At 48.9% G+C, this 25,225-nt stretch overlaps 1 protein-coding gene across 1 annotated transcript in view; it reads left to right on the forward strand.

The window, feature by feature from the left end:
* The window catches only part of RNF216 (ring finger protein 216), a 113,121-nt gene that overhangs the window by 12,069 nt on the left and 75,827 nt on the right, over positions 1 to 25,225 (forward strand). The window contains exons 3-8 of the mRNA XM_040990021.1: positions 1,508 to 1,641; positions 3,165 to 4,001; positions 8,242 to 8,318; positions 13,727 to 13,829; positions 14,687 to 14,851; positions 23,542 to 23,656. Of these exons, the coding sequence (XP_040845955.1) occupies positions 1,508 to 1,641; positions 3,165 to 4,001; positions 8,242 to 8,318; positions 13,727 to 13,829; positions 14,687 to 14,851; positions 23,542 to 23,656 (1,431 nt within the window). The remainder of the gene's footprint in view (positions 1 to 1,507; positions 1,642 to 3,164; positions 4,002 to 8,241; positions 8,319 to 13,726; positions 13,830 to 14,686; positions 14,852 to 23,541; positions 23,657 to 25,225) is intronic.

The raw sequence follows: 25,225 nt of genomic DNA on the forward strand, positions 1-25,225 counted from the left end.
AGAGACAGAGGGGAAGATCTTCCATCTGATGCTGCACTCCCCAAGCGACCACAATGGCCGGGGCTGTGCCAGTCTGAAGCCAGGGACTGGGAGCTTCCTCTAGGTCTCCCACATGGGTGCCTGGTCCCAAGGCTTTAACCATCCTCCACTGCTTTCCCAGACCACAGGCAGGGAGCTGGAAGAGAAGTGGTGCTGCCAGGATTAGAACTGGCACCCATATGGGATCCCGCGTGCGTTCAAGGTGAGGACTTGAGCTGCTAGGCCACCGTGCCAGGCCCTGCTGAATTAATTCTTAAAGTTTATGTTTAAAATGAGCAAGTTTTGGGCCCGGCGCGGTGGCGCAAGTGGTTAAAAGGTCCTCGCCTTGCACCCCCGGGATCCCATATGGGCGCCGGTTCTAATCCCGGCAGCCCCGCTTCCCTTCCAGCTCCCTGCCTGTGGCCTGGGAAAGCAGTCGAGGACGGCCCAAAGCTTTGGGAACCTGCACCCGTGTGGGAGACCCGGAAGAGGCTCCTGGCTTCGGATCGGCATAGTATCGGCTCGTTGCGCTCACTTGGGGAGTGAATCATCGGACGGAAGATCTTCCTCTCTGTCTCTCCTCTCTGTATATCCGCCTTTCCAATGAAAAAATAATAAAAATAAATCTTTAAAAAAAAAAAAATGAGCAAGTTTTAACATGTGAAATAATAAGAAGTGTAGTTAGTGTTATTTTCTCAGACCTAGCCTATTATTCTAGGAAATATCGTGGGAGGTAATGGTGTTTGATAAGGCAGATCTCTCAGCTGAGCTGGTTCACTCCCTAAGTGACCAAAATGGCTGGGGCAGGAGCAAGTGGAAGCCAGGAGCCTGGAACTCCATCTAGGTCTCCAGCATGGTGGCGGGAGCCCAAGCACTTGGGCTATTATTTGCTGGTTTCCCAGGCACATTACCTACCAAACTGCTGGATTGAAAGTGGAGCTGCTGGGCCCAGCACAATAGCATAGCCGCTAAAGTACTTAACTTGAACGTGCCAGGATCCCATGTGGGCGCCGGTTCTAAACCTGGTGGCACCACTTCCCATCCAGCTTTCTGCTTGTGGCCTGGGAAAGCAGTCGAGGACTGCCCAAAGTCTTGCGACTCTGCGCCCACATAGGAGACCTGGAAGAAGCTTCTAGCTTTGGATTGGCTCGGCACTGGCTGTTACAGCTGTTTGGGGAGTGAATTCTCATATGGAAGATCTTCCTCTCTGTCTCTGTTCCTCTGTGCATATCTGCCTTTCCAATAAAAAGAAATCTTTAAAAAAGAGAAGAAAGTGGATCTGCTGGGACTTGAACCTGGGACTCTTGGGCTGCATTGTAGGTGCCAGCTTAACTCTGCCCTGCAGTGCTGGCCCCTGGAAGCCAGGCTCTTGTAATGCTGAGTTAAGGTATTGGTTGCACCTCTTTATCCTTGTCCCTCTCAGGACTGGGAACTGGCTGATGGGTCTGGTCTCCCAGTGACCGTGTTCTTGCTCTCTGCCTTCTCGTAGACTGGATCAGCCTTCGCGATGGCCCCATCACCATCTCTGACTCCTCTGATGAGGAAGGGATGCCCACCCTGGCCACCCCAGCACCTCAGCGACAGGAAGAAGAGGACTTGGATGATGACGTCATCCTGACGGAAGTGAGTATCCCCAGATGCACTGCTTCTCAGGGGTCATTCTTGGCCCACTCCTGGGCTCCTGTTGGCGCTTTCTGTGTCCCGCCGTGTCCCGTGTCCCTTTGGCTTCAGAGGCTGTGCGGTCAGCCTTCGTGGAAGCCTGGGCACTGATGACCGCTCTTGTAATTACTGCATTGTCACGTGTCTTACTGTCGCACTAACTTAGCGCCCCTCACTTGCAGAACCATCCTGAATTCCCATGTGCTTATATTTTTGGGTGAATTTTACACTCAGCCTTTTTTAGTTTCAATTTATAGTCAGGAAAATAATGAATTTTTTTTTTTTAAGAAAAGATTTATTTGTTTTTATTGGAAAGGCAGATGTACAGAAAAGAGGGAGAGACAGAGAGGAAGATCTTCTGTCCGATGATTCACCCCCCAAGTGAGCGCAGTGGCCAGAGCTGAGCCAATCTGAAGCCAGGAGCTCTTCCAGGTCTCCCACACGGGTGCAGGGTCCCAAGGCCTTGGGCTGTCCTCGACTGCTTTCCCAGGCCACAGGCAGGGAGCTGGAAGGGAAGTGGAGCTGCCGGGATTAGAACCGGCACCCGTATGGGATCCCAGTGCATGTTTTAAGGTGAGGACCTTAACCGCTACACTATTGTGCTAGGCCCAATAATAATTCTATCTAGATCTCGGCAAATCTTGTTTCATATGAAACAGTTTATGATTTCGACTCTGAAAGTGAATTTTATGTTGTCTTCTTCCTTTCTCCCTCTCTCTTTTCTCTCTCTCCTTCCTTCACACCCTCCCTCCTTCTCACTTTCTTTCTTTAAGATTTGCTAGTTTGCTGATTTATTTGAAAGAGTGACAGAGAGATGGTGCATGCACTGGTTTACTCCCACAAATGGCGGCAGTGGCTGAGGTTGGGCCAGGTCCAAGCCGGGAGCAGGACCTGCATCCATGTTTCCATGTGGACGGCGCGGACCTGTGCACTCGGGCCATTGCTTGCTGCTTTCCTCGGTCTGTCGGCAGGGATGCTGTCTTTCATTACTGCTTTTATACTTTCTTACTCAGTTATGTTTTATTCTTTATGGTCACTTTTTCTAAAGATTTATTTATTTATTTATTTTTATTGTGAAGGCAGATATACAGAGAGGAGGAGGGACAGAGAGGAAGATCTTCTGTTTGATGATTCACTCCACAAGTGAGCGCAATGGCTGGTACTGTGCCGATCCGAAGCCAGGATCCAGATAACTCTCCCGGGTCTCCCATGCGGGTGCAGGGTCCCAGTTTTGGGCCGTCCTCGACTGCTTTCCCAGGCCACAAGCAGGGAGCTGGATGGGAAGTGGAGCTGCTGGGATTAGAACTGGCGCACTTATGGGAACATGGTGCATACAAGGCTAGGATTTAGCCACTAGGCTATTGTACCGGGCCCTGGAGGGCTTTTTAATATGTTCAATTTTTTTCCTGTTCAATCAGAAGCTAAATGTAAGTACATATGGCATAGACAGCTTTCAGTGTGATGATGAAAATTTCACTTTATCTTAGACAAAGAAACCTCAGACACCACGACCCAATCTCATCAAACCTGCTGCTCAGTGGCAAGACCTGAAAAGGTTGGGAGAAGAGAGGCCTGCGAAGTCGAGAGCAGCGTGTGAATCCGGGAAGAGCACCTGCTTCGCCGTGTGCCACAAGCCACCGTGTCTTCCCGGGAGACGGGAGCAGGCTGAGGGTGACTGTGGGGAGTTTCTGCGTCTCGGGCCTCCTGCGATGCCTGGGTTTGCTAAACCAAGAGGTCAGAGAGAACCTAGACCTGGACCAAGTCATAAGCAAGCGGCAAGGAACACGTTCAAGCCCAGATCAGATCAGAAGATCATTGTCTTGCAGGAGAACAGCCTTCTTTTCCCAGCAGGTGATCCTTTGCAAACTACAAACCAGTTATTGGAAGACTCTGAGCCAGACCTTTTATCAAATCTTGGAGAGTCGGCTGGTGTGGTCGACGATCAGATCATTGAAGAGGATTGCTGGCTGCACCACCCGTACCTCCAGTCTCTGCACCAGCAGCCCCTTGACATAACCAACCAGGTTGTTCCGCAGGAGCGACAGCGGGAGGCAGAGCTAGGCCTTCTGTTGTTCCAGCACGAACTCCCAGGGCCAGCTTTTCCAAGGCCAGAGCCCCAGCAGGACGGGATTCCGGGCCCTGCTTCCCCTCAGGCTGCCCATCCTCTGGGAGAACTTGAAGAGCAACAGTTAGCGATCGAAGATGAAGAGCCAGGGCCAGCCTTCCCACTGCGACGATCTCAGGACACCAATTTCAAAAATCCGTGGGGACAGGAAGCTGCTGAAGTGGATCAAGAACTTGTTGCACTACTAGTAAAAGAAACAGTAAGTTTTGTTTAAAATTATTCAGCTAGTTGCACTCTAAATGTGCTGATGGTTATGTGAATTCGTTTCCCTACACCCATATGTAGATGCAGAGTCGGAGAAGACACAGAAATGATGGCAGGATTCCTGCATTTTTCCTTAGCTCTCCAGGAAGCATTCTGGAGTTTTCTTTTTGATTTTTTTAATTTTTAAAATTTTTGTTTCTTGATGCAGTTTAATAGGCTGTGGGATTTTCCACCCCCCTCCCCAAGTTTCCTCCCCTCACTGTTGATTTCTCGTCTAGTTTTACAATGGGTGTCCTTCATGAGTAGTCACAAGTCCATCGTGCTGTTATGATGTGTTTCCCGACAGTGTGGGCACGGACAGTGTCAGAGTCCGGCATCGTCCTGTCAGGACATCTCTGGTCCACGCAGAGAGACGTGCTGCGCTCCTCTCCACACCTGAGCATGTCCGTCTCCGCTGCACTTCATTCTGCATCTCCTCAGCACACACCCAGCGAGTGCAGTCCACAGCAGGGAGGAAACTAGTCCGTTTTCATCAGCGTGAAGTTAGTGAACGTGCAACAAAAATCTCAGTGCTTTGCTAGAGTGATGAAAAAGAACATCAAAGACCTTGTAGGAATTCTGGAGTTTCTGTCCTTCCTGGCCTCCCCTTGGAGCCCTTGAGATCACTCCAAATTTTAACCTGTAAAGCAAGTGTTTGAATTACCAAGTCCTGTTCTACTCATTATAGCAGTCATTAGCTCCATGTGACAGATGACACTGATTACATGCAAATGTGCTGTGGTTGAGTGGAGTTAAGAATTCGTATGATTTTCAGTAATAGCATTCACATTTTTTTTTTAAGATTTATTTATTTTTGTTGTAAAGTCAGATTTATAGAGAGAAGCAGAGACACAGATCTTCCATTCAGTGGTTCACTCCCCAAGCAGCTGGAATGGCCAGAACTGAGCTGACCCAAAGCCAGGAGCCAGAAGCTTCCTCTGGGCCTCCCACACAGGTGCAGGGTCCCAAGGCTTTGAGCCATCCTCCACTGCTTTCCCAGGCCACAAGCAAGGAGCTGGATGGGAAGTGGGATGGCCGGGATTAGAACCGGCGCCCATATGGGATCCTGGTGCATCCAAGATGAAGACTTTAGCCACTGAGCCATCGCAGTGGGCCAGCAGCATTCACAGTTAACCTCAGGAGGGACCCTGGGGCTGATACCTTTCCTGTTAGAAAGGCCAAGGCAAAAACCTTCCCAAATCACCAAGGTCCTGTTAGCATTGATGAGAATAATGCATGCTTTAAGGCCAGATACTGTCAGTACCTAAGTATCGGCCCCGCCTCACCCAGGTTTCTTTTTTCTTGTTAAAAATTTTTAAAGTTTTCTTTTTAATATTGTTTACATAGTTGAAAGAGGCATGTCCATGTGGGCATCTGACTAGGGTGGGGAAGGTCAGGTATGGAGGAAAATGGGTGGGACAAAAATTTCAGGTGTTTTTTTTCCCCCTCTTTTGTGTCTGTAGCAGGGAGGTGGAGGGGGCTGCTTCTTGGTGTCAGACAAGGATGGGAGGCGGTCACTTGGTGACACTTAAGAGACCCCGATGTGCTTCTCTTAGTGACCCAGGCTATTACTGCAGTGCTTTTTTCTGTTTGCTTTTTTCATTTTTAAAAAATTATTATAGTCATTTTATGATACAGTTCCATGGGCACTGGGACTTCCCCTACCCCCACCCCAAATCTCCCCTCACACACACACATACACACACACACACACACGCACGCACGGTGAGTTCTCCCATATCATTACAACAGCATAGTTAGTCAGAAATAGTCATGAGTTTATCGTTGCAGGTGGAGTGCTTTTGATAGTTCTGAAAACTTACTGGTTTCATTGCTGCAGGGTTGAGAAAAATCTTCCCTAGGCCCGTTGGTTGACAAAGTCTAGTGCATCTGCAGATCCAGCAAGGAGTTGCAGAGCTTGGCTGGGAGAATTGTCCAGCCTTTTCTGTTTTCCATCCTCTGATGAGGCAATCAACAACCCACGCTTGCTTAGAAGAGCTTGCTGTCGTGTCCCCATGTGCGTCCTGGTACATTCACTCCAAGGACAGACCACGTAGCCTGTGGTTTTCTCTTGACCAGGATCTGCATCCAGCAGTCTAGCTGGGGAGTCTCCCAGGAAACCTCAACTGGGATGACCTCAGACTGGGTTCACATGTGCCAGCCGGTGCAGGGTCAGGCTTGGCCCTGCACCTGCTGGTTAGTGCTTCCACAGCCCCATCTCTCTCTTTTTTCAAAATAATAAATTTACTTAATCTTTGATGATGTTTACATAGTTGAGAAGGATGCATGCCCAAGTTGACCACTGACTATGATGGAAAAGAGTCCAGTTATTGGGAGGAAGTAGATGACAATTGTTTTTTCTTTTTTTTTTTAAGATTTATTTATTTATTGGAAAGTCAGATATACAGAGAGGAGGAGAGACTGAGAGGAAGATCTTCCGTCTGATGATTCACTCCCCAAGTGAGCACAATGGCCGATGCTATGCCGATCCGAAGCCAGGATCCAAGAACTTCTTCCGGGTCTCCCATGCGGGTGCAGGGTCCCAAGGCTTTGGGCCGTCCTCAACTGCTTTCCCAGGCCACAAGCAGGAAGCTGGATGGGAAGTGGAGCTGCCGGGATTAGAACCGGCGCCCATATGGGATCCTGGGGCATTGAAGGCGAGGACTTGAGCCGCTAGGCCATGCCGCCGGGGCCCAATGACAATTGTTAGCAATTTTTTTTCTTCCTGTGTCTGGGAGAGAGACAGGGAGAGGACTGCTCCTCGCAGCCTGACCGCATCAATACCTGGGGATGGGGACAGCCATTCCGTGTCGTCCCAGGGTTCCCGATGTGGAGCATGATTCATGGATATTGCTTAAGCAGTTTTTGCTTGTGATTTTGTTGCTCCAAGGTTGAAGAGATCCGTCCAGGGTCCACTAGGTGACACAGTCCACCTTAGTGTCTCCATTTGCCCGATACTTGCTGTCAAAGCTTTGCTGGGAGAACTGTCCCATCTTGTTCTGCCCTCCATGGTACTGGACATCCTCTGTAGGTCACAGTCATCTGTCATGTTCCCCACGTGCATCTGGGCATGCCATCCATTGCACAGGCTTCAGCAACTGGGACACATGCACCCAGACCACAGATCCTCTGATTTTCGCTAGGTTTGGAGTTTTGAGTCCAGAGGTCCAGTTGCCAGCCCCATATTTCATGAAAACTGACAAGTGCAGTGGGCCAGCTCAGCCAGCCTGCCACAGACCACATCCTCAGGGGTACCAGTAGCTCCCATGGCCTACTTGGGACCATTCCTAGTAACCCAAATCAGGCATGCCTCCAGCCCTGGTTTTTGTGCATGCGAGCCTCTGCTACAGCCTTGCCTGGCCGGGCCAGCTCCCAGCCCCAGCACTCACATGAACTGGGGAATCTCGTGGTCTAACCCAGCCTGGCCTGCATCCCATTTTGTCTCATTCTTCCTGGTATGTAATGTGGACCATCCCTGCCCAGCTCGGCCTGCTCATATCCCCAGCTCCTGACGCTCACCAGCTGGTGTTGTGGCCTGGCAGGAGAGTTCCTCAGATTCTCCTGTCAGGCCCACTCCCAGCAACGTATCATGTGTGCCAGGGGGTACTGTTGCCCAGGCTGATGTGACTGGTCCTGGCACTCACCAGCAGGTAATGTGGCCTAGCCTGACCCACATCCAGACCCAGCCCTCAGTTGATCCTGCGGGTGCTAGAGGATGCTGGGGCCTTGCCCAGTTTGGCCTGCTCCCAGATGCAGCCCACATGCAAGCTGATGGGTGCTGCAGCCCTGCCCTGGTGGCTGGAGCCCACAGGAGAGTCCCCAGATGTCAGACCTGCCTCTGCACATGCTGGTGGGTGCTGCAGCTTGGCCCTGCCTGGCCACCTCCTAGGTCGAGATCTCACACCTACTTCACATGGGAGACCTGGACTAAGCTCCTGGCTCCTGGCTCCTGACTTGCACTTGCCTGTTCTTGTATGTGATTATCTGGGGAGGGAACCAGTAGGTGGAACATTGTTCACACTCTCTATTAAAAAGGAGAAAGATTAGAAATATGAAATGGGGACAGAGACCCAAACAATCCTTGAAGCTTTCCAGACTATCCTAATTGTTAGCTTGTATCTTCCTTCCCATCTTAGTTTGCCGTTTGAAGCCATACTGAATGAAATATAAATAAATCATGTTGTGATTCTTTGCAGGAAGCAAGATTTCCAGATGTAGCAAATGGATATATTGAAGAAATAATTCATTTGAAGAATTATTATGATTTGAATGTGTAAGTAGATACTATATCTTTTTTTTTTTTTTTTTTGGTGGTAAAAAGATATGCTGAAATTTACCATTTTAGCAATGTTAAGGAATTTTTTAATTTGGTTAGAGATTGCTCATCTGTTGACTCCACAGGTGCTTGCTGCAGGTGGGGCCGGCTGTTGCTGTGAGTGGGGCGGTCAGGAGCTGGAGTGGGGTTGAATCCAAGTCCTCGGTGTAGGATATGCACATCCCAACACTGAGACAGAAGGCCCACACTGCTTTCTCACTTGATTAAGGAAGTTAGCGCCTGTTAGAGAGTTTAGGATTAGGAGACGTGGCTGTTTTGTCCTGGGTGTGCAGTGCTCAGCTCTGGCTGTCCGGTCTGGCCAAATGCCTCCCACCCTCCTGGAGATGTGGATCCGGTGGGACCAGCCTGAGGCTGCCTTGCTGGGGGTGGGGTAAGCCAGAGGCTGCCTCTTTGATACATTTTAGAAGATCAGGAAACAAGAAAGGTGAGCGCCAGGGCAGGGTTGTCAGGCATTCTGTCCGAACCCCCACAAATTCCCCTGCTTGACAGGAGGAAGGAGGCAGAGCCTGGTCTTGGAGGAGACCCCAACCAGACCTCCCCAGGGGCCCCCTGTTCTGCTTTGGCGGATTGTCTCTAATGGTGCCTCCGATTGGTCTTAGGCCTTCCAGACAGTTCTCAGTAATACTTGGAACACCCCAGATCATTGCATGTTTTCTTTTGACCCTCCCACTCTGCTTAGCTGGAACAGTTCCCCTTCTTGGTAGCCATGGCCTTCCCTGCAGGGCCACACTGTGTGTCTACCGTTGTCCCTGGGAAAGCTGTCTTTAAGCATCAGTGGTTCCACTGATAAATAAATCTTTAAAAATAAATCAAAAAGTAAAAATAAACAAAATTTTAAAAAATAAAAAAATGTTTTATTTTGGGATGTCTAATCAACATTGGAGCAACTGTAGATTTGAGAATCATTGAACTTAATTTTTAAAGCAGTTTTAAATAACAGCATAAATAAGCAAAGATAACTACACTTTTTTAAGATTTATTTATTTTTATTGCAAAGTTGGATATATAGAGAGGAGGAGAGACAGAGAGTAAGCTCTTCTGTCTGATGGTTCACTCCCAAGGCACCACAACGACTGGTGCTGCGCCAATCCAAAGCCAGGAGCCAGGAGCTCTTCTGGGTCTCCCATGCAGGGTCAGGGTCCCAACACTGCGCCGTCCTCGACTGCTTTCCCAGGGAGCTGGATGGGATGTGGGGCTGCCGGGATTAGAACCAATGTCCATATGGGATCTCGGCACACTCAAGGTGAGGGCTTAAGCTGCTAGGCCACCACACTGGGCCTGGCAGCTCTATTTTTACAGTGAATAATAACTCCTGAGTTGCAGTTAGCTAAGAAAGAAAGAGGGAGAGAGAAGGAAGGAAGGAAGGAAGAAAGGAAGGAAGAGAACTTTGTGTTATATGCTCATTTAGTTTTTGGAATGAGAAAATTTTTTTCTCATGAAGTAAACACAATTTTGGGGTGCCTTATTTGTGAAACTATCAAGTGAAAAATACTTTTTTTTTTCCTTCAAGGTACTAATGAGGGTGACCTTTACTAATAGCTATTTAACTTTCTCTCTGTTGAGTGTTTCGTTCATAATGTTGACTGAGTGTTAATGAACCTTCTATGTGTAGCACTATTTGTTATTTAGCAGATCATGAGAATCTAAAATCTATAAATTTGCAGTCAAAGTTTATGAATACATTGATGGTTCTTGAAGCTTTATCCCAACAGTAAGTAGTTTCCATTAAGGTCTGCCGGTTAATACTGCGGCTGAGGATGTGCATGAGTCACTTTAACAGTTCTTCACCGATTGGAGTGATGATGGCATTACAGGACTTTGGTTTGGTTTTAAAGATTCATTGATTTTTATTGGAAAGTCAAATTCACTGAGAAAAGGATATGCAAAGAGAAAATATTTTGTCAGGTGACTACAATGGCCGGAGCTGAGCCAGTCGGAAGCCAGGAACTTCCTCTGGGTCTCCTACGCGTTTGCAGGGTGCCAAGATTTTGGGCTGCTCTCAACTGTTTTCCCAGGCCAGCAGGGAGCTGGATGGGAAGCGGAGCTACTGGGACACGAACTGGTGCCCATGTGGGATGCTGGTGCTTGCAAGGCGAAGATTCAGCCACCAGGCCGTTGTTCCGAGCCCAGGCGTTATTTTTTGCTGTTGCTAAGTGGGCCTGCTGTTTAGGTTGCATTTCCATGGTAATTGGCTGTGTAGCATGTTACATTATTTGTTAATTCATTATATTCCTCTCTAATGTGAAAGTGTGAATTGCTTCTCATTGAATCCCTTTTTTTTTTTAATGTTTTTCTGGTTGTGAAATGTGGTGCTTGTACATTTAATTAAAGAACAGTGATTCAAATGAGAAATACCAAGTTTGAATATTTGAAACATTTGTGGTAGATACTAACATCATAGAAATGTAATGTACATGTTTGCTGCTCCTACAAATCAGCATCCTATTAAAAGATTGTCGGGTTCAGCAGTGTGGCAAATATGTCGGCATGCCGTCTGCTGTGCTGGCATCCTGTGTGGGTGCTGGTTCAAGACTTGGGTGCTCTGGGCCTGGCGCGATAGCGTAGTGGTTTAAGTCCTTGCCTTGCACGTCTTGCACGCGCTGGGGTCCCGTATGGGCGCCGGTTCTAATGCACTTCCCGTCCAGCTCCCTGCTTGTGGCCTGGCAAGGCAGTCAAGGACGGCCCAATGCTTTGGGATCCTGCACCGGTGTTCCTGGCTCCTGGCCCTGGATCGGCACAGCACCAGCCGTTGTAGTCACTTGGGGAGTGAATCATCGGATGGAAGACCTTCCTCTCTGTCTCTCCTCCTCTCTATATATCTACCTTTCCAATAACAATTTAAAAATAAAAAAATTTTAAAAAATTAAAAAAAGACTTGGGTGCTCTATTTCTGATCAGCTCCTGTTCGTAGGCTGATAAAGCAGCAATGAGCCAGGTGCTGGGATTCCTGTTCCCTCGCCGGAGACTGGTATAGCCTGTGCTGCTGGCAGCCATGTGGGAGTAAGCCAGGAAATGGAAGCACTTTTCTTTGTAACTCTGCCTTTTAAATGAGTAATGGAGAAAAGGATATGCAAAGAGAATGATTGGTTTTTCAAATTCAGAATTAATTGTTGGTAAATTTTATAATCAAACTGGTAGATTCAGGTTCCATCCTGCCCTGTCTTACGCATGTTCTTGTTTTTAGGCGCTTGTTGCCCTGTTGTCATTCCAGAGTGAACACTGGTCTTTAAGCACGTAAAGGTTCCTGCAGAAGCTGGAAGGCCAGGGGCTGCCCAGTAGTGGTGCTTGTGTCTGGTCTTCCTGACACTGCATTCCTTGCTGTCAGCCCTGGGCTCCTGGGACAGTGTCAGTCCCTCAGCGAAGGTGAACGTGGCTTATGTAGACCACGAATAAAGCTGAGTTGATTTTAGCAGGCTGAGTTTTGGGGTTCCATGTAGGGCTCCTGCATGAGTAGCAGGAGCTCTTAGTGCTTGGCTGTCTGCTGCTCTTCCGGTACATCAGCAGGAGGCTTGACTAGAAGCAGAAGAGCTGGGACTTGAACAGACAAATGACAGGGGGCACCACCACATCTCCCTTGGGAATGTTTGCTGTTTGTTTTTTGAATATTTGAAAGGAGGAGTTGTAGAGACAGATACCTTACCTCTGCTGGTTGGCTCCCCAAATGGCTACAAGAGCTAGGACTTCCCAGGCTGAAGGCCAGGGTCCTAGAACTCCATCTGGGTCTCCCACATGGCAGGGGCCCAAGCACTTGGGCCGTCCTCCGCCGTTTTCCCAGGTGTGTTAGCCGAGCTGGATCGGCAGCAGAGAGGACAGGGCTCAAGCTGGCGCTAACAGAATGCCAGTAGGGGATGACTCAATGGCTAAATCCTCCCCTTGCAGGTGCCAGGTTCCCACATAGAGCCGGTTCATTTCCTGGCTGCTTTTCTTCCCATCCAGCTCTCTGCCTGTGGCCTGGGAAAGCAGTGGAGGACAGCCCAAAGCCCTGGGACCCTGCACCCGCGTGGGAGACCTGGAGAAAGATCCTGGCTCCTGGCTTCAATCAGATCAGTAGACTCTGACTGCTGCAGCCATTTGGGAAGCAAATCAGTGAATAGAAGATCTTTCTCTTTGTCTCTCCTCTGTGTAAATCTGATCTGCGTTTCCAATAAAAATAAATCTTTAAAAGAACAAAACTAAAGTGACAGGTGAGATAAAGCATGAGATGATAGGAACCAGTGGTCAGAGGTGAATCTGCCAGGCTTCCCCACTTCTGGCCCAAGTGCAAATCCTAGTGCAGGAGCCCCAGCCTGTTCCTGGAGAACAGTTGTCCGTGCCACTGAGTGTCACTCAGCTCCCAGGAAAGTTCTGGGTACAGAAGGAATTAAACTAACGTCCGCGGTTGCAGGTGAGAGCATTTCTCTGTCAGCTGAGGCCCAGATTGACGATCTGGCAACTTAGCATCCACATGGCCTGGATATCGGTTTGTGCGTCTTACCCTGTATAGCATTATCTTTGAAGTTTTTCTGAATAATAGTTACAGAGAGAGAGGGCCAGGCACTGTAGTCTAGTGGCTAAATCCTTGCCTTGCATCCTCCTGGTTTGTGTGTTGGCTGCTCCACTTCCCATCCAGCTCCCTGCTTGTGGGAAAGCAGTCAAGGACGACCCAAAGCCTGGGGACCCTGCATCTGTGTGGGAGACCTGGAAGAAGCTCCTGAGTCCTGGTTTTAGAATCAGCTCAGCTCCAGCTGTTGCGGTCACTTGAGGAGTAAAGCAGTGGATGGAAGATCTTTGTCCCTGCCTCTCCTCTCTGCAAATCTACCTTTCCAATTAAAAAATCTTGAAAAAAATTACAGAAAGACAATAGTGTGTGTAATGGGTGTGAGTAGAGTCTTTCTAAGGAAATAGAAAATTGGTCTTAAAAGTAGCTAAATGAACTTGACCTAATTAATGGCTCATAAACATTTATTATCATAGAGGTAAAGTGCTAATGAATTAGCACAAAGTTTCTTGTAATTACTGTCTTTGCAAATTATTTTTAAGTGCAAACATATACTCTTTCTTGCTTATTGTTTCCTTGACAATAGCTAGTTCGTTAGTCTTCGGTCTGTGAGGTGTGTTCGGAATTTCAGTGACTTGAGTGTATCACAGCCAGCTAGTACATAAACTTCACGGGTGTTCGCGTGAACTGGCATGTTTATTGCTTCTTAAACTGATTGGTAATAGATTCAATATGATTCCTCATTTGCTGATTTAGTTTTCTGCAGACATCTTAATTCTTTGTAGTCCTTTTCAAACACTACGTTTGTGTCAGTGGGCAGGTGGGAGATGTGGAGCCAGTGTGAGAGTAACGTCATTTGTGTTTGCAGACTTTGCAATTTTCTGCTGGAAAATCCAGATTATCCAAAGAGAGAAGATCGAGTCATTGTGAATCCCAGCAGCAGCCTGCTTGCCAGCCCGGATGAGACAAAGGCGAGTGTTGTTCTCTGTGTTGCTGTTTCTGGAAGCCCTTTGCTGTGTTCCTCACCGCGTCGGCAGACACGCTGGTGAAGACTGCTGGCGGAAGCCTGGGTTTCGGGATAAATCGTGCCTCACTGGGATCGAATTCAAGCCAATTTGAACTGTGTATTTATTTAACTTCTATCTTTTGTGATGTTACTATTCTTCCACAAATAATTAATTTTAAGATTTCGTATTTTTATTGCAAATTGCTGAAGCAAGTTCCTAAAATGAAACAGATTGGGTGCAATTCTTTGTCATGTTAGTTTCTTAGGTTTATTTAGTCGTTTCATGATGAAAGTTTCGTAGCACACAGAGAAGTTGATGTGTTTCACATCAGTCACCTATTTACCTTCCACCAGTGTGGCTGTAAGATGAACATTTTACAGAGTAAGCTTTATTTTATGTCTTTCCTCTGTTCTTTGGATAAGCACCATCTTTTTTGTGTTTGCTTTGTTAGCCTATTTGCAAGTTAGTTGTAACACTTAAATATGCCTCCCTGGGCGACATTCGTTGTGTGTGTCGTCGCTTGGAGTTTATTGTTTGTGGCATACAGTGTATATAACTGTTCAACCAAATCCCTGAGAATGGAGTTCAAGTCCCCACATACCCTTACTCGTTTGTTAGATTTTAGAGTTGCTGATGTGCAGTCTGCAGGCAGGTTGTTGAGCCCCTGCACCTCTCACATTTTGCAGCTAAATAACTTCCTATAGGGCAATTACAAGAATAAACGAGATGATTGTTTTTGGTAATCTCTGTCTCACAGCGATTCCTGCCCACCCGGCGGGAATGCTTTGTCTTCTAATCCTTATGTGCTTCTGCCATTTCAGCTGCCTAAAGTGGACTTTTTTGACTATTCCAAATTGGTTCCTCTTGACCAGCGCTGCTTCATCCAAGCTGCCGACCTGCTGATGGCTGACTTCAAGATGCTCAGCAGTCAGGACATCAAGTGGGCCCTGCACGAGCTCAAGGGACACTATGCAATCACCCGCAAGGTGCTCAGCTTCGCTCTCCTTGGGGAGTGGGATCCTGTGATCGCAGAATGAAGAGCTCAGCTTCTGGAAGTTAATGTACTTATGATGGCAAAGAGCTGAAAGAAGTTTGTCAGGGTGGAGTTTAGTAGACAGAAGTGTTTGCCGATTAGGAAGCACTGCAAAGAAATGATAGGGACCAGCATTGTGGCACGGCAGGCTGAGGTGCTGCCTGCAGTGTAGCATCTTGTATTGCAGCTCCAGCTCTGATCCAGCTCCCTAGACATGTCTAGAAAAGCAGTGGACGATGGCCTGAGGTGGTGCCCTGTGGCCCATGTAGGAGACCTGCACTGAGCTCCAGGCTCCTGTGTCTGACCTGGACCAGACCCAGCCCTTGCCCCTGCCTGTCATTTGGGGAGTGAAGCAGCAGATAAAAGGGTGATATCCCTGCCCCTCCCCCTATCCCTTTTGGTCTGGAGGGCAGTAGCTACCATGGAATGTAGGATGATGAGAGAACAGACACAGTGCAGTCCTGCTCCATACCACCTGGCTGATGGGTCCTGTAGACATCTGCCAGTGGCCCAGTTGACAAGTTCCCTGGATCCAGGAACACAGCAGTGTCCAGGGCTGGTGGCTTGCCTCAGAGGAGTGAAGGGCAAGTGTTTTCCCTGCTAGGGCCTGGTAAGGTACCGTGGTACGGCCTCCACTCCAAAATTTGTGGGTCCTAGTTACTGAGGTAACGTGGAGGTGCTCATTTAGTGAGTTACCTGATGGGTCCAGCTCACTGGAGGGAGCCCTGATGGACTCTTCTTGGCCCCCCTTGCTGCCACTGACCCTGACTCCTGCTGGAGTTCTGTGATTCTTAGCAAATACTAACCAAAAGACCAGTAAGCCTGAACTTATCGCAGTGATGGCTTGGGTTGGTCAGTCCTGATTGCAGGTTAATCTCGGGTCAAACCCCTCTGAAGGGAGCCATCACTGCCATCCCTGAGTCTTCGCTCCCACTGCTGTGTAACGGAACAGCAGGGCTGAAGGGGCTGTCCCTCTGCTTCCTCAGCCCCTTTCTTGGGGAGGGGCTGCAGGGGAAAGGGCTCCTGTGGTCTCGCGCCTTGGGGCCCATCCTGGGGCCAGTGGCATAAAGTGCACTAGCTGTGCCTGTTCCCTCCCAGCCCCTACCTGCAGAAAAGAACAAACAGTGGCCAGCCCCGGAGGAGCTGGTCCTTCCACTGCCCACTGGCTGGAGGGGTGCTTGCGCTTGTGCTGTGTGGCAGCTTTCCTGTTAGCCTTCCCTGGTTGGCAGGCAGCTCTGAGGAAGCTGCATCTTAAGTGGCTTTATTTAGGTGATCTGGGAAACGCTCTGGAAGAATTACTCCTTGTCCTTGTGTATTTATTCCTCACTTGCTGTTTCTGTTGCCGCTGGTGTTAGAATCTTGTTTGTTTTGTTGGGGAGTGTGGGAATTTACATGGGTTTTGAAATGGGGTGGATAAGAGCTGTTGTAATTAAAGAAGAATATTTAAGAGGAAGTCCTCTGCGGTAAAAACTAAATTTTGCACCCAGTTAGGACTTGGAGCTTCTGCTTGTTATCTGCAGGAAGTGCCGAGTCATGTCTTCTGGAAGGTGGCTGTTGTAGATCGGGCCACAGCAGTCTGCCTCACGGATTTCTCGATTATATGAATAGTATAGCTTTTTTTTAACCACCTGCTCAGGGAAGTCGGTTGAGAGTGAGTGATGCATATCTGGAGTTTCCCGCTTCTCCCACTCTGCCCTACTTAGAGACATAGAAGGGCTGGGGCTGCCGTGGTAGTAACACGTTAATCCTCCTCCTGGCGCCACTGGCGTCCCATAGAGGCACCGGTTCACGTCCTGACCACTCTACTTATGGCCTGGGAAAGCAGCAGGGGATGGCATAAATCCTTGGGTCTCTCCACCCATGTGGGAGAAGCTCCTGGCTCCCAGCCTCAGGCTAGCCCAGCTTTGGCCAATGTAGCCATTTAGGGAGTGAGCCAGCAGATGGAAGATCTCTCTCTGTCTCTTTTCAAGTCAAGTAAGAAATCTTGATAGATAAATAGATAAGGGGTAGATTGTATTGTAATCAGCCATCACTTGGCTTTGGTAAAGGCCAGCTCATACTCAGTCTTCTTTCATTTCTGTCTTTGCCCATTTTTTTCCTCCCAGTTTTGTTTTGTTTTTGTTTTTTAAGATTTTTTTTTTTTTAATTGCAAAGTCAGGTATACAGAGAGGAGGAGAGACAAAGAGGAGGATCTTCCGTCCGATAATTCTCTCCCCAAGTGACCGCAACGGCTGGAGTGAGCCAGTCTGAAGTCAGGAGCCAGGAGCCTGTTCCTGTCTCCCACACAGGTGCAGGGTCCCAAAGCCTTGGGTCTTTCTTGACTGCTTTCCCAGGCCACAGGCAGGGAGCTGGATGGGAAGCAGGGCTACCAGGATTAGAACCGGCGTCCATATGGGATCCCGGTGCATTCAAGGCAAAGACTTTAGCCACTAGGCCATCGTGTCGGGCCTCCTTGCCAGTTTTGAAGCAAATTGCAAGCATGTAGTTTTTTCCGTCAAAACTAACTTCAGTGACTAGCCTTAAAAGATGAATGCTCAGGCCCAGCGCAAGGCAGGGACCTTAACCACTAGGCTATCACACCGGGCCCTATTACAGTTGTTATTTGAATTTCTTAAAATCGATGGGTTCCCTCGTCTTTCCATTTTACATTTATTTGTAGCTTATTTGCTTAAAACAAAAGTTGTTTTTCTATAGGTTTGAATAGTCTGCATTTCATTGGCTGCATCCCCATAGTGGTGTTAGCTAGTTACTGTGTTCTAGAATCTTGGTCAGAGAGAGAGGCATTTACTGGTTCACTGTCCAGATGGGCCCAGCAGCCAGGCCTGCGGGAAGGAGGAGGCAGGAGCCTGGAGCTCCGTCCTGGCGTCAGCCTGGGCCGTCCTGTGCGTTGGGAAGGTTGCGGGGAGGGCACTGCAGTCATGGGCTCTGGCTTTCCCCACTCTGCCACTCTGCCACCGCCACTGCTAAGTGTCTTTAATGACCAGCTTCTGACCTGGAGGGAGAAAGTAAAACTGTGAAGTTCAGAGGAAAAGTACTTCTCAAAATAGTGTATTTACCAAAGTAATTAATTTCCAGAGTTTGAAAATCAAGTAGCGCCAAAGTGGCTATAATATTTTCAGTGGCAGGCTGGTGTTCTCTGCTGTCCCGAGGCAGCTCTGAACTCTGCTCCTTCTGCTGCTCACGCCCGTATCAGTGAGCAGCACCTCTGCTTGGTTCATGGACCCTGGAGGGGTAAACGCACCCTCCCTGCAGTACACTCAGCTTAACAAAGCTTGTCTCCACACTTTGATGTGTATGGCGGTCGAACTGGTCGCTGCTAAGGCAAGCAGTACGTGTCATAATGTTTTGTTCAGTTTTATGTTACTCCTGGAATTGAAATTAACTGATTAAGTTTGTTTTGTTTTTTCATTTGGATTGGTTTCTTACTGTTTTGATTTGGATTTTTGGCTGTAGCTAGGTGTTGCCACACCTGACAGCTGAAACACAGGTCTTTGTGTTGTCAGAACTTTCAGCTCAGCCCTCGGGTCCTCCCCCAAAGCACGCCTTCTTCCAGAACCCTGGTTGTGTGCACTGTGTACGCTGCGTGACTGTCACCCTGAAACCTGCCCCACCTCCAGCGTGGCAACTTCTGTGCCTTTCTCCTGCCTTTCTTCCTCGAGCTGAGATCTGGCGACTTTCCTTTCTTGGGGTTTTTGTTTGTTTGTTTAATTTTTTGTTTTAGTTTCAGTGTTGTTTACCAGGTGAGAGGGATAAATGCCCTTGTGGCCTCTGGTTAGGGAGGAGGGTCAGGGCATGGAGAAAGGAAAGTGGGATAAAATTTTGCTCTTTTTCTCCCATATGTTTTGGTTTTCATACTTGTGCTTTACTGATTATTCCACAGGGTTGAACATTTTCCATCCTGAGGGTTTTGTTTTTGTTGGTCTTTCTCTTCTTTCTTATCTTTTTTTTTTTTTTTTTTTGAACATCCAAGGTACAAAAAGAGAAAGGCAGAGACAGATCTTCAGTCTGCTGATTTACTCTGCCAATGGCTGCGGTGGCCAGGCCCAGAGCAGGTCAAACCAGGAGCCTGGGGGAGCTCTGTGGTGTTGCCCACATTGGTGGCGGGCGCCCAGGCACGAGGACCATTTTCTGCTGTCATTCTAGACTGAGCAGGGAGCCAGTACATGTCCTGTCAGGCTGAGTCGCTGCTGAGTGTTGGACCAGTGTTAGACGCAGGCCGAGGGACAGGGTGTGGGTATGCAGAAGAACCGGTTTGGTCAGCCTGTTAGGCCAGCCTGCATGGTCCTCATTGCTGACAAGTTTGGGATTGTTGCGTTTTGGAGAGGTATTTGTTGCCTTCGCTTGGTTGACTGGAGCAGGCAGGCTTATCTTTCCCGTGCACGTGGGTTTGCGCAAGCGTTCACAGAGGCCATGGCCCACATGCACCTCTGAGTGCCCAGGTCGAGCCCACACCCATGGGTGTCATTCCTGAGATCGGAGATCGCCAGGTCACCGGTGAAGCTCCGCGGGTCCTTTCTTCAGCTTGATATAGAAATAAGACGCTGGGAAGCAAGTGCAGGCCTAACGATCTTCATCCAGAACCCAGCGATAGGAAAGCACTGGCCCACGAAGGAGGCAGGTGTCCACCGGACGCTGGCTTCAGGGGAGACGGCTCTGGCTTCTCAAGGCTTTGTTGTTTTGCTGTGTTTTTTTCTCGGAGTCATGAAGCTAGAGGGGCAGAGGGGAACCAGGTGTGTGTGCTGATAGAGAGGTCTTGAATGAGGCTATTCACACTGCTGCTGGTCCTGTTCTGGGAGCGTGGCCTGCACCCTCCCACCCCCTAGGTCTGGGCAGAGAAGCAGAGGGAAGCTCCCCTGGCCCTGGCTGTCTTGGCAGTCCCAGGTGTTGTTTTGTGTTAGACGGTCTATCTAGTGCAGGGCAGCAGTGAACTGTGGCAGAGGGGTCCAGGAAGTGGGCACCCCTCCCCTCTTCCAGCCTCACCTGAGGCATCCAAAGCCATCAGGATGTGACAACATGCCACCCACCAGTGTCACATACCATCAAGGGATGGAGAGCGAAATCTGATAAAGGCTGGGGTTCCTAGAAGGCTCAGATGAGCTTCCTCTGGGACTTGGGGGACCCAGGCAGCAGCACCTCTGAATGCCTGTCTGCATGGCAACCCCTGCCAGTGTAGGTGCTTCCCAGGCCAGGCTGCCCACCAAGTGGCCAGCTGATCAGGACCCCTGCCTGTGTGCGACTGCCCTGAGGACAGCTGTCCTGGCGCTGTGTGCAGGCACAGGTGCCTCCTGCCCTCGCCCAGAAGGAGGCCTCATGCTTTTTCTTTTGTTGTCTGCTGTGCCTAGATTCTTCCAGCTGGGCTTCATGACTGCTTGCTGTTAGGTAAAGCACTGGACTCTGCAGATGTCAGCACCAACCAACACAGAAAGCGCTTTCTTAGGGAAGATCTTGCAGGGCTCGGTCAGGGAGTGGGAGTAAGAGTGGTTGAAGCAGTTTTCCAAAAGCAGGTGGAGAAAGCTATTGGGAGCACTGAGAAAGAAATGAAGATGTTACTTAAGTAGTCTTGAAGGAGAGATTTTTTTTTTAAGCCAGTGAAATGATATGTACAAAGGCTAAGGGCAAGAAAACGTGGCCATGTGCCTGCAGGGTGTGTAGATTAGTAGCTGTCACAAGGAGGAGTGATTATTAAAGCAAGATTTTGGAGGGGTGCAACACTGAGACACTAGGGATTGCTCCTGCAGGCTGGCATCTCATGTGAGTGCTGCTTCAAGTCCCAGCTGAGAATGATGAGCCAAGCGCTTGTACGGCTGGCAGCCACATGGAGAAGTGCTCGGGAGCCCTGGCTCCTGGCTTCAGCCAGGCCCAGTCCTGGCTAGTGATGGACTCTTCTCTCTCCCTATCTCTGTAACACTTTTAAATGTGTAAATTTTTATCGTTTATATTTTAAGGATTGTGTTTTGTTTTTACTTGGAAAAGTTACGAAGAGAGAAATATCTTCCATCCACTGGTTTGTTCCCCAAGTGGCTGCAGTGGCCAGAGCTGAGCTGATCTGGAGCCAGGAGCTTCTTCTGATCCTCCCTCATGGGTGCAGGGTCCAAGGACTTGAACCATTCTTTGCTGCTTTCCCAGGCCATAAGCATGAGTTGGATTGGAAGTGGAGCATCCAAGACTTTAACCATTGCCCATATGGGATGGTGGCACGGAAGGCAGAGGCTTAGCTAACTATGCTATGGTGTTGTCCTGAATAAATATTTTAAAAATTATTTTTGAGGTTCTTTTAGTGTATTCTTGACCTTTAAAAATTATTTGTTTTTTTTTTAATTTACTTATTTGTTTATTTGAAAAATAAATTGATGGCTTACTCCTCAGATGGCTGCAGTGGCTTGGGCTGTTACAGAAAGATAGGAGCCCAGAATCCTGTCCTGATCTGCCATGAGGGTAGCAGGACCAAGGGTTTGGTTCATCTTCTGCTGCTTTCCTGGGTACATTAGCAGGAAACTGGAGCGGAAGTTGAGCGGCTGAGAGTGGTGCTGGTGTCCCAATATGCCATGTCAGTATGGACAGTGGTGGTGTGACCCACTGTAGCATGGCACTGGCACCCATAGACTGTTTTTTTATTGCAAAGTCAGATATACAGAGAGGAGGAGAGACAGAGAGAAGGAGAGAAAGATCTTCTCTCCGATGATTCACTCCCCAAGTGAGCACAACGGCCGGTGCTATGCCGATCCAAAGCCGGGATCCAGGAACTTCTTCCGGGTCTCCCACACGGGTGCAGGGTCCCAAGGTTTTGGGCCGTCCTCGACTGCTTTCCCAGGCCACAAGCAGGGAGCTGGATGGGAAGTGGAGCTGCCGGGATTAGAACCAGCGCCCATATGGGATCCCGGTGCGTTCAAGATGAGGACTTTAGCCACTAGGCTACCGTGCCGCCAGGCCCACCCATAGACATTTTAAAGATACAGTTTTCTGACAAGTACTAATTGATGTTCATATCATGCAGGACTCCCCTGCTATTTAGAAAGAATATTTGGATGAGGTGGTGCTGTCCCCTTCAGTTTGTCTTCAGGAGCCGCTCTGTGCCTCCATGGCTGGAAAGAAGGAGGACAGGCAGGCAGGAGTGCCAGGTTCACCTTCTGGCCTGCTGCTGGCTGCTGTGTGGGACCCATTCTTCTGTGACCTCACTGCTAAAGTTGAGCATTTGCCCCGCTTCCTTGCCTGGTTTTTGTTAACAGCCCTAACTCAAGATTGGAATGTTCATCTTGGGCAAAACTTAGTAGCCTTGTAGCTTATAAAAAGTGTGTTTTTAAGGTTGATGTCCGAGGAGTTGTAAGGAATAGCATCAGTGGTGGGAATTCCACAGGAGGAAGCAAGAAATCACGTTCTGGTGGCCAGAGAAGGCGTCAGAAAGGGGTGGGTCGATCGTGCAGACCGTGGTCTTCCCTTGTACGGAAACACACTTTCTGCTTCACCAGAGGGGCTGTTAGGGTAACTGCATTACGTACTGGGAACTTGCAGGTGTCAGCTATAACCACGTGTTCTCCAAGTCAATGTTGACTGTGTTGCTAGGGGGACACCGAAATGGGGGCACAGTTCTGGTGCCACAGGGACTCGGACTCAGTCTAGTGGAGGAAATGTTGTGAAACAGACAAGTAAGCTGGTCACTCTGCCTGTGGAGAGAGAAGCTTCAGGATTCTTTGGGAAAGGTCTGCTAGGAGGCCCAGACGGCCAAGTCCCAGAGGTCCAGGGGCTCTCAGGAGCCCTCCCTGAGCACGTGGCACGTGATCACAGGTGTAACCGGGAGTTGATGGCTCACAGAAGGAGCGTGAACTCATTATGGGATGTATTCACTGCTAAAATGCTGACGAGAGCCTGTGGGGCATCCGGTAATGAATGAATCAACTGGGCTGCTGAACAGGCATGAAAGGGTTTCTGTGGCCTGGAGGTAAGGTCTTGAGAGTCATGAGTCTCCTGACCCTGTTCGGGGTGCGTAGAGAGGAGGTCAGGTGACAATCCCCGTGAGGGGCATGGAGCAGGAAGAGGCCAGCAGAGGCGAGGTCAGGAGACAGGCTCGATCATGCTTCGTAGTACTACCCGGGGAAGGAACACTTGGCACAGCGGGGAGGACGTTGCTAGGAGAGCTGGCATCCATCCTGGGTGGCAATCCAAGCTCAGCTTCCGATTCCAGCTTCGTGCTCGCGGGTACCCAGGACCGAAGGCAGGCAGCCGAGGGTGGAAGGTGTGGGAGAAAGGGAGTCTCGTTAGCATGAGAACGTTCGATTCCAGAGCACAGTGAAGTGGTGTCAAGGAAGAGGACGGTGAGTGGGCAGTGAGGCTATTGGAGAAGAGCACCAGTGTTTGCTGGAGAAACAGCAGGCAGGCCGGGGACACAACTTGCCCTGCGTGCCATGTGACATAACTGATGCCCTGTAAGGACAGCTGCAGCAGCTTGGTTTCCCCGGTCACCCTTTAATATGTGGGTGAATATTCTGGTTCTGATGCAAGGCTGCGTGTGTGTGTCCACCCCTGATGGCGTGACGCCGTGGGGAGCCTTGGCTGAGATGAGATGTCCGGCTGCAGTCTGCCAGTTGCGACTGTTTCACATATTCTTGTTCTCTGACTGTGGTAACATTTCCTTTTCTCAATTTTTAGGCCTTTTCTGATGCCATTAAAAAATGGCAGGAACTATCACCAGAATCCAGTGGAAAAAGGAAAAAGAGAAAAGAAATGAATCAATTTTCTTACATAGATTTCAAGTTTGAACAAGGTAATGGCAAGCCATGAATGTTATTTACTGCATGAAGTTGCAGAGCAAACTCTATCGGTGGACCCAAAGACTCCGTATAGTAAAGATGTCGGACCTCCCGTGATGGAGTCCTTGCACACACAGGCTTCTGGCTGGCACTGGCTGGCACTGGCTGGCACTGGATGTTGCAGCTATTTCAGGAGTGAACTAGCAGACCAAGATCTCTTTGTCCTGCTCTCTCTCTCTCTCTCTCTCTCTCTCTCTAACTCTGCCTTTCGAGTACATAAATCTTTTAAGGAAAAAAAAAGTGGCATAAAATAAACAGATACTGAATGGCATTATTAGCCATTCAGTAAATCCACGTGGAAACTCTGGTAAGATGTGCCATCACACACCTTACAGAGCTGCCAAAACTAGCAGTGACAGTGTGGAACAGAGAGAGGACCAGCAGGCATTGCTGCTGAGAACATGAAAAAAACCTCAGCCATCCAGGTCAAGTTAGGCAGTCTCTAAGAGCAAGCATACGGCTACAAGACAGCCCAGCAGCTGAATTCCTGTGCAGTTATCCAAGAAAAACAATCTTAGGTTCGCAAAAAGCCCTGAATGTATATGGTCATAACAACTGTATTTAATTGTCCAAAAGTTAGAACAAGCTAAGTGCCCTTCAGCTGGTGAAGAGTGAGCCCGGCACCCCCACCGCGTGGACTCCTGTCCTCAGCAAAAACCCCGGACACATGCCGCGGCACTGCTGAGCGGTAAAGCTGTGGCGTGGTTCATTCATGCTTGACACAGTTACAGGAATGAAGACAGCTCAGTTGTTGGCAAGGATAAGAAAAGCGCTGGTAGCAGTGAGGGAAGTAGGCGTGACTGCGAGGCAGGCAGGAGTGCCACATCTGGACCATCCCTGGGTGCCGCTGCTACTGGTGTCCTCTGTTGTGCAGGTGTTACCGTCTGGAGTATGGGTGCAGGATGCACAAGCTGTCCTAAACAAAAAGAACGTATGCCAAAACCTGGACGACCCAGGAAAAGAAGCTAGAGACTTCATTGTGTTACTTTAGGGGGGAAAAAAAAGATTTTATTTTTACTGAAAAGTCAGATATACAGAGAGGGAGATCTGTCCATTGATTCACTCCCCAAATGACCACAGTGGCCGGAGCTTATCCGAAGCCAGGAGCCCAGAGGTTCTCCCAGGTCTCTCTCATGGGTGCAGGGTACCAAGACTTTGGGCCGTCCTCAGTTGCATTCCCAGGCCACAAGCAGGGAGCTGGATGAAAAGTGGGGCTGCCAGTATTATAACCAGTGGCAGTATGGCATCCTGGCAAGTGAAAGGCGAAGAATTTATGCAAAAGCTGCCGCACCAGGTCCCTTGCATTCATCTTCACAATATGAAAGTACTAATTCTGTAATGCTAGCTTGATAACCCATTTTTTTAAAAAGCTGAATAAAAACAAAAGGAAAAGTAATAAAAGCAGAAAGTGAATTTTATTATTTTCTAAATATTTATTTTGATTTTGTTGGAAAGGCAGATTTGCAGAGAGAAGGAGAGACATTCAAATCTCCAGTCAGCTGGTTCACACCCCAGGTGGCTGC

This window comes from Ochotona curzoniae, unplaced genomic scaffold (assembly GCF_017591425.1).
Source record: "Ochotona curzoniae isolate NIBS_2020 unplaced genomic scaffold, NIBS_Ocur_1.0 contig_54, whole genome shotgun sequence".
NCBI lineage: Eukaryota > Metazoa > Chordata > Mammalia > Lagomorpha > Ochotonidae > Ochotona > Ochotona curzoniae.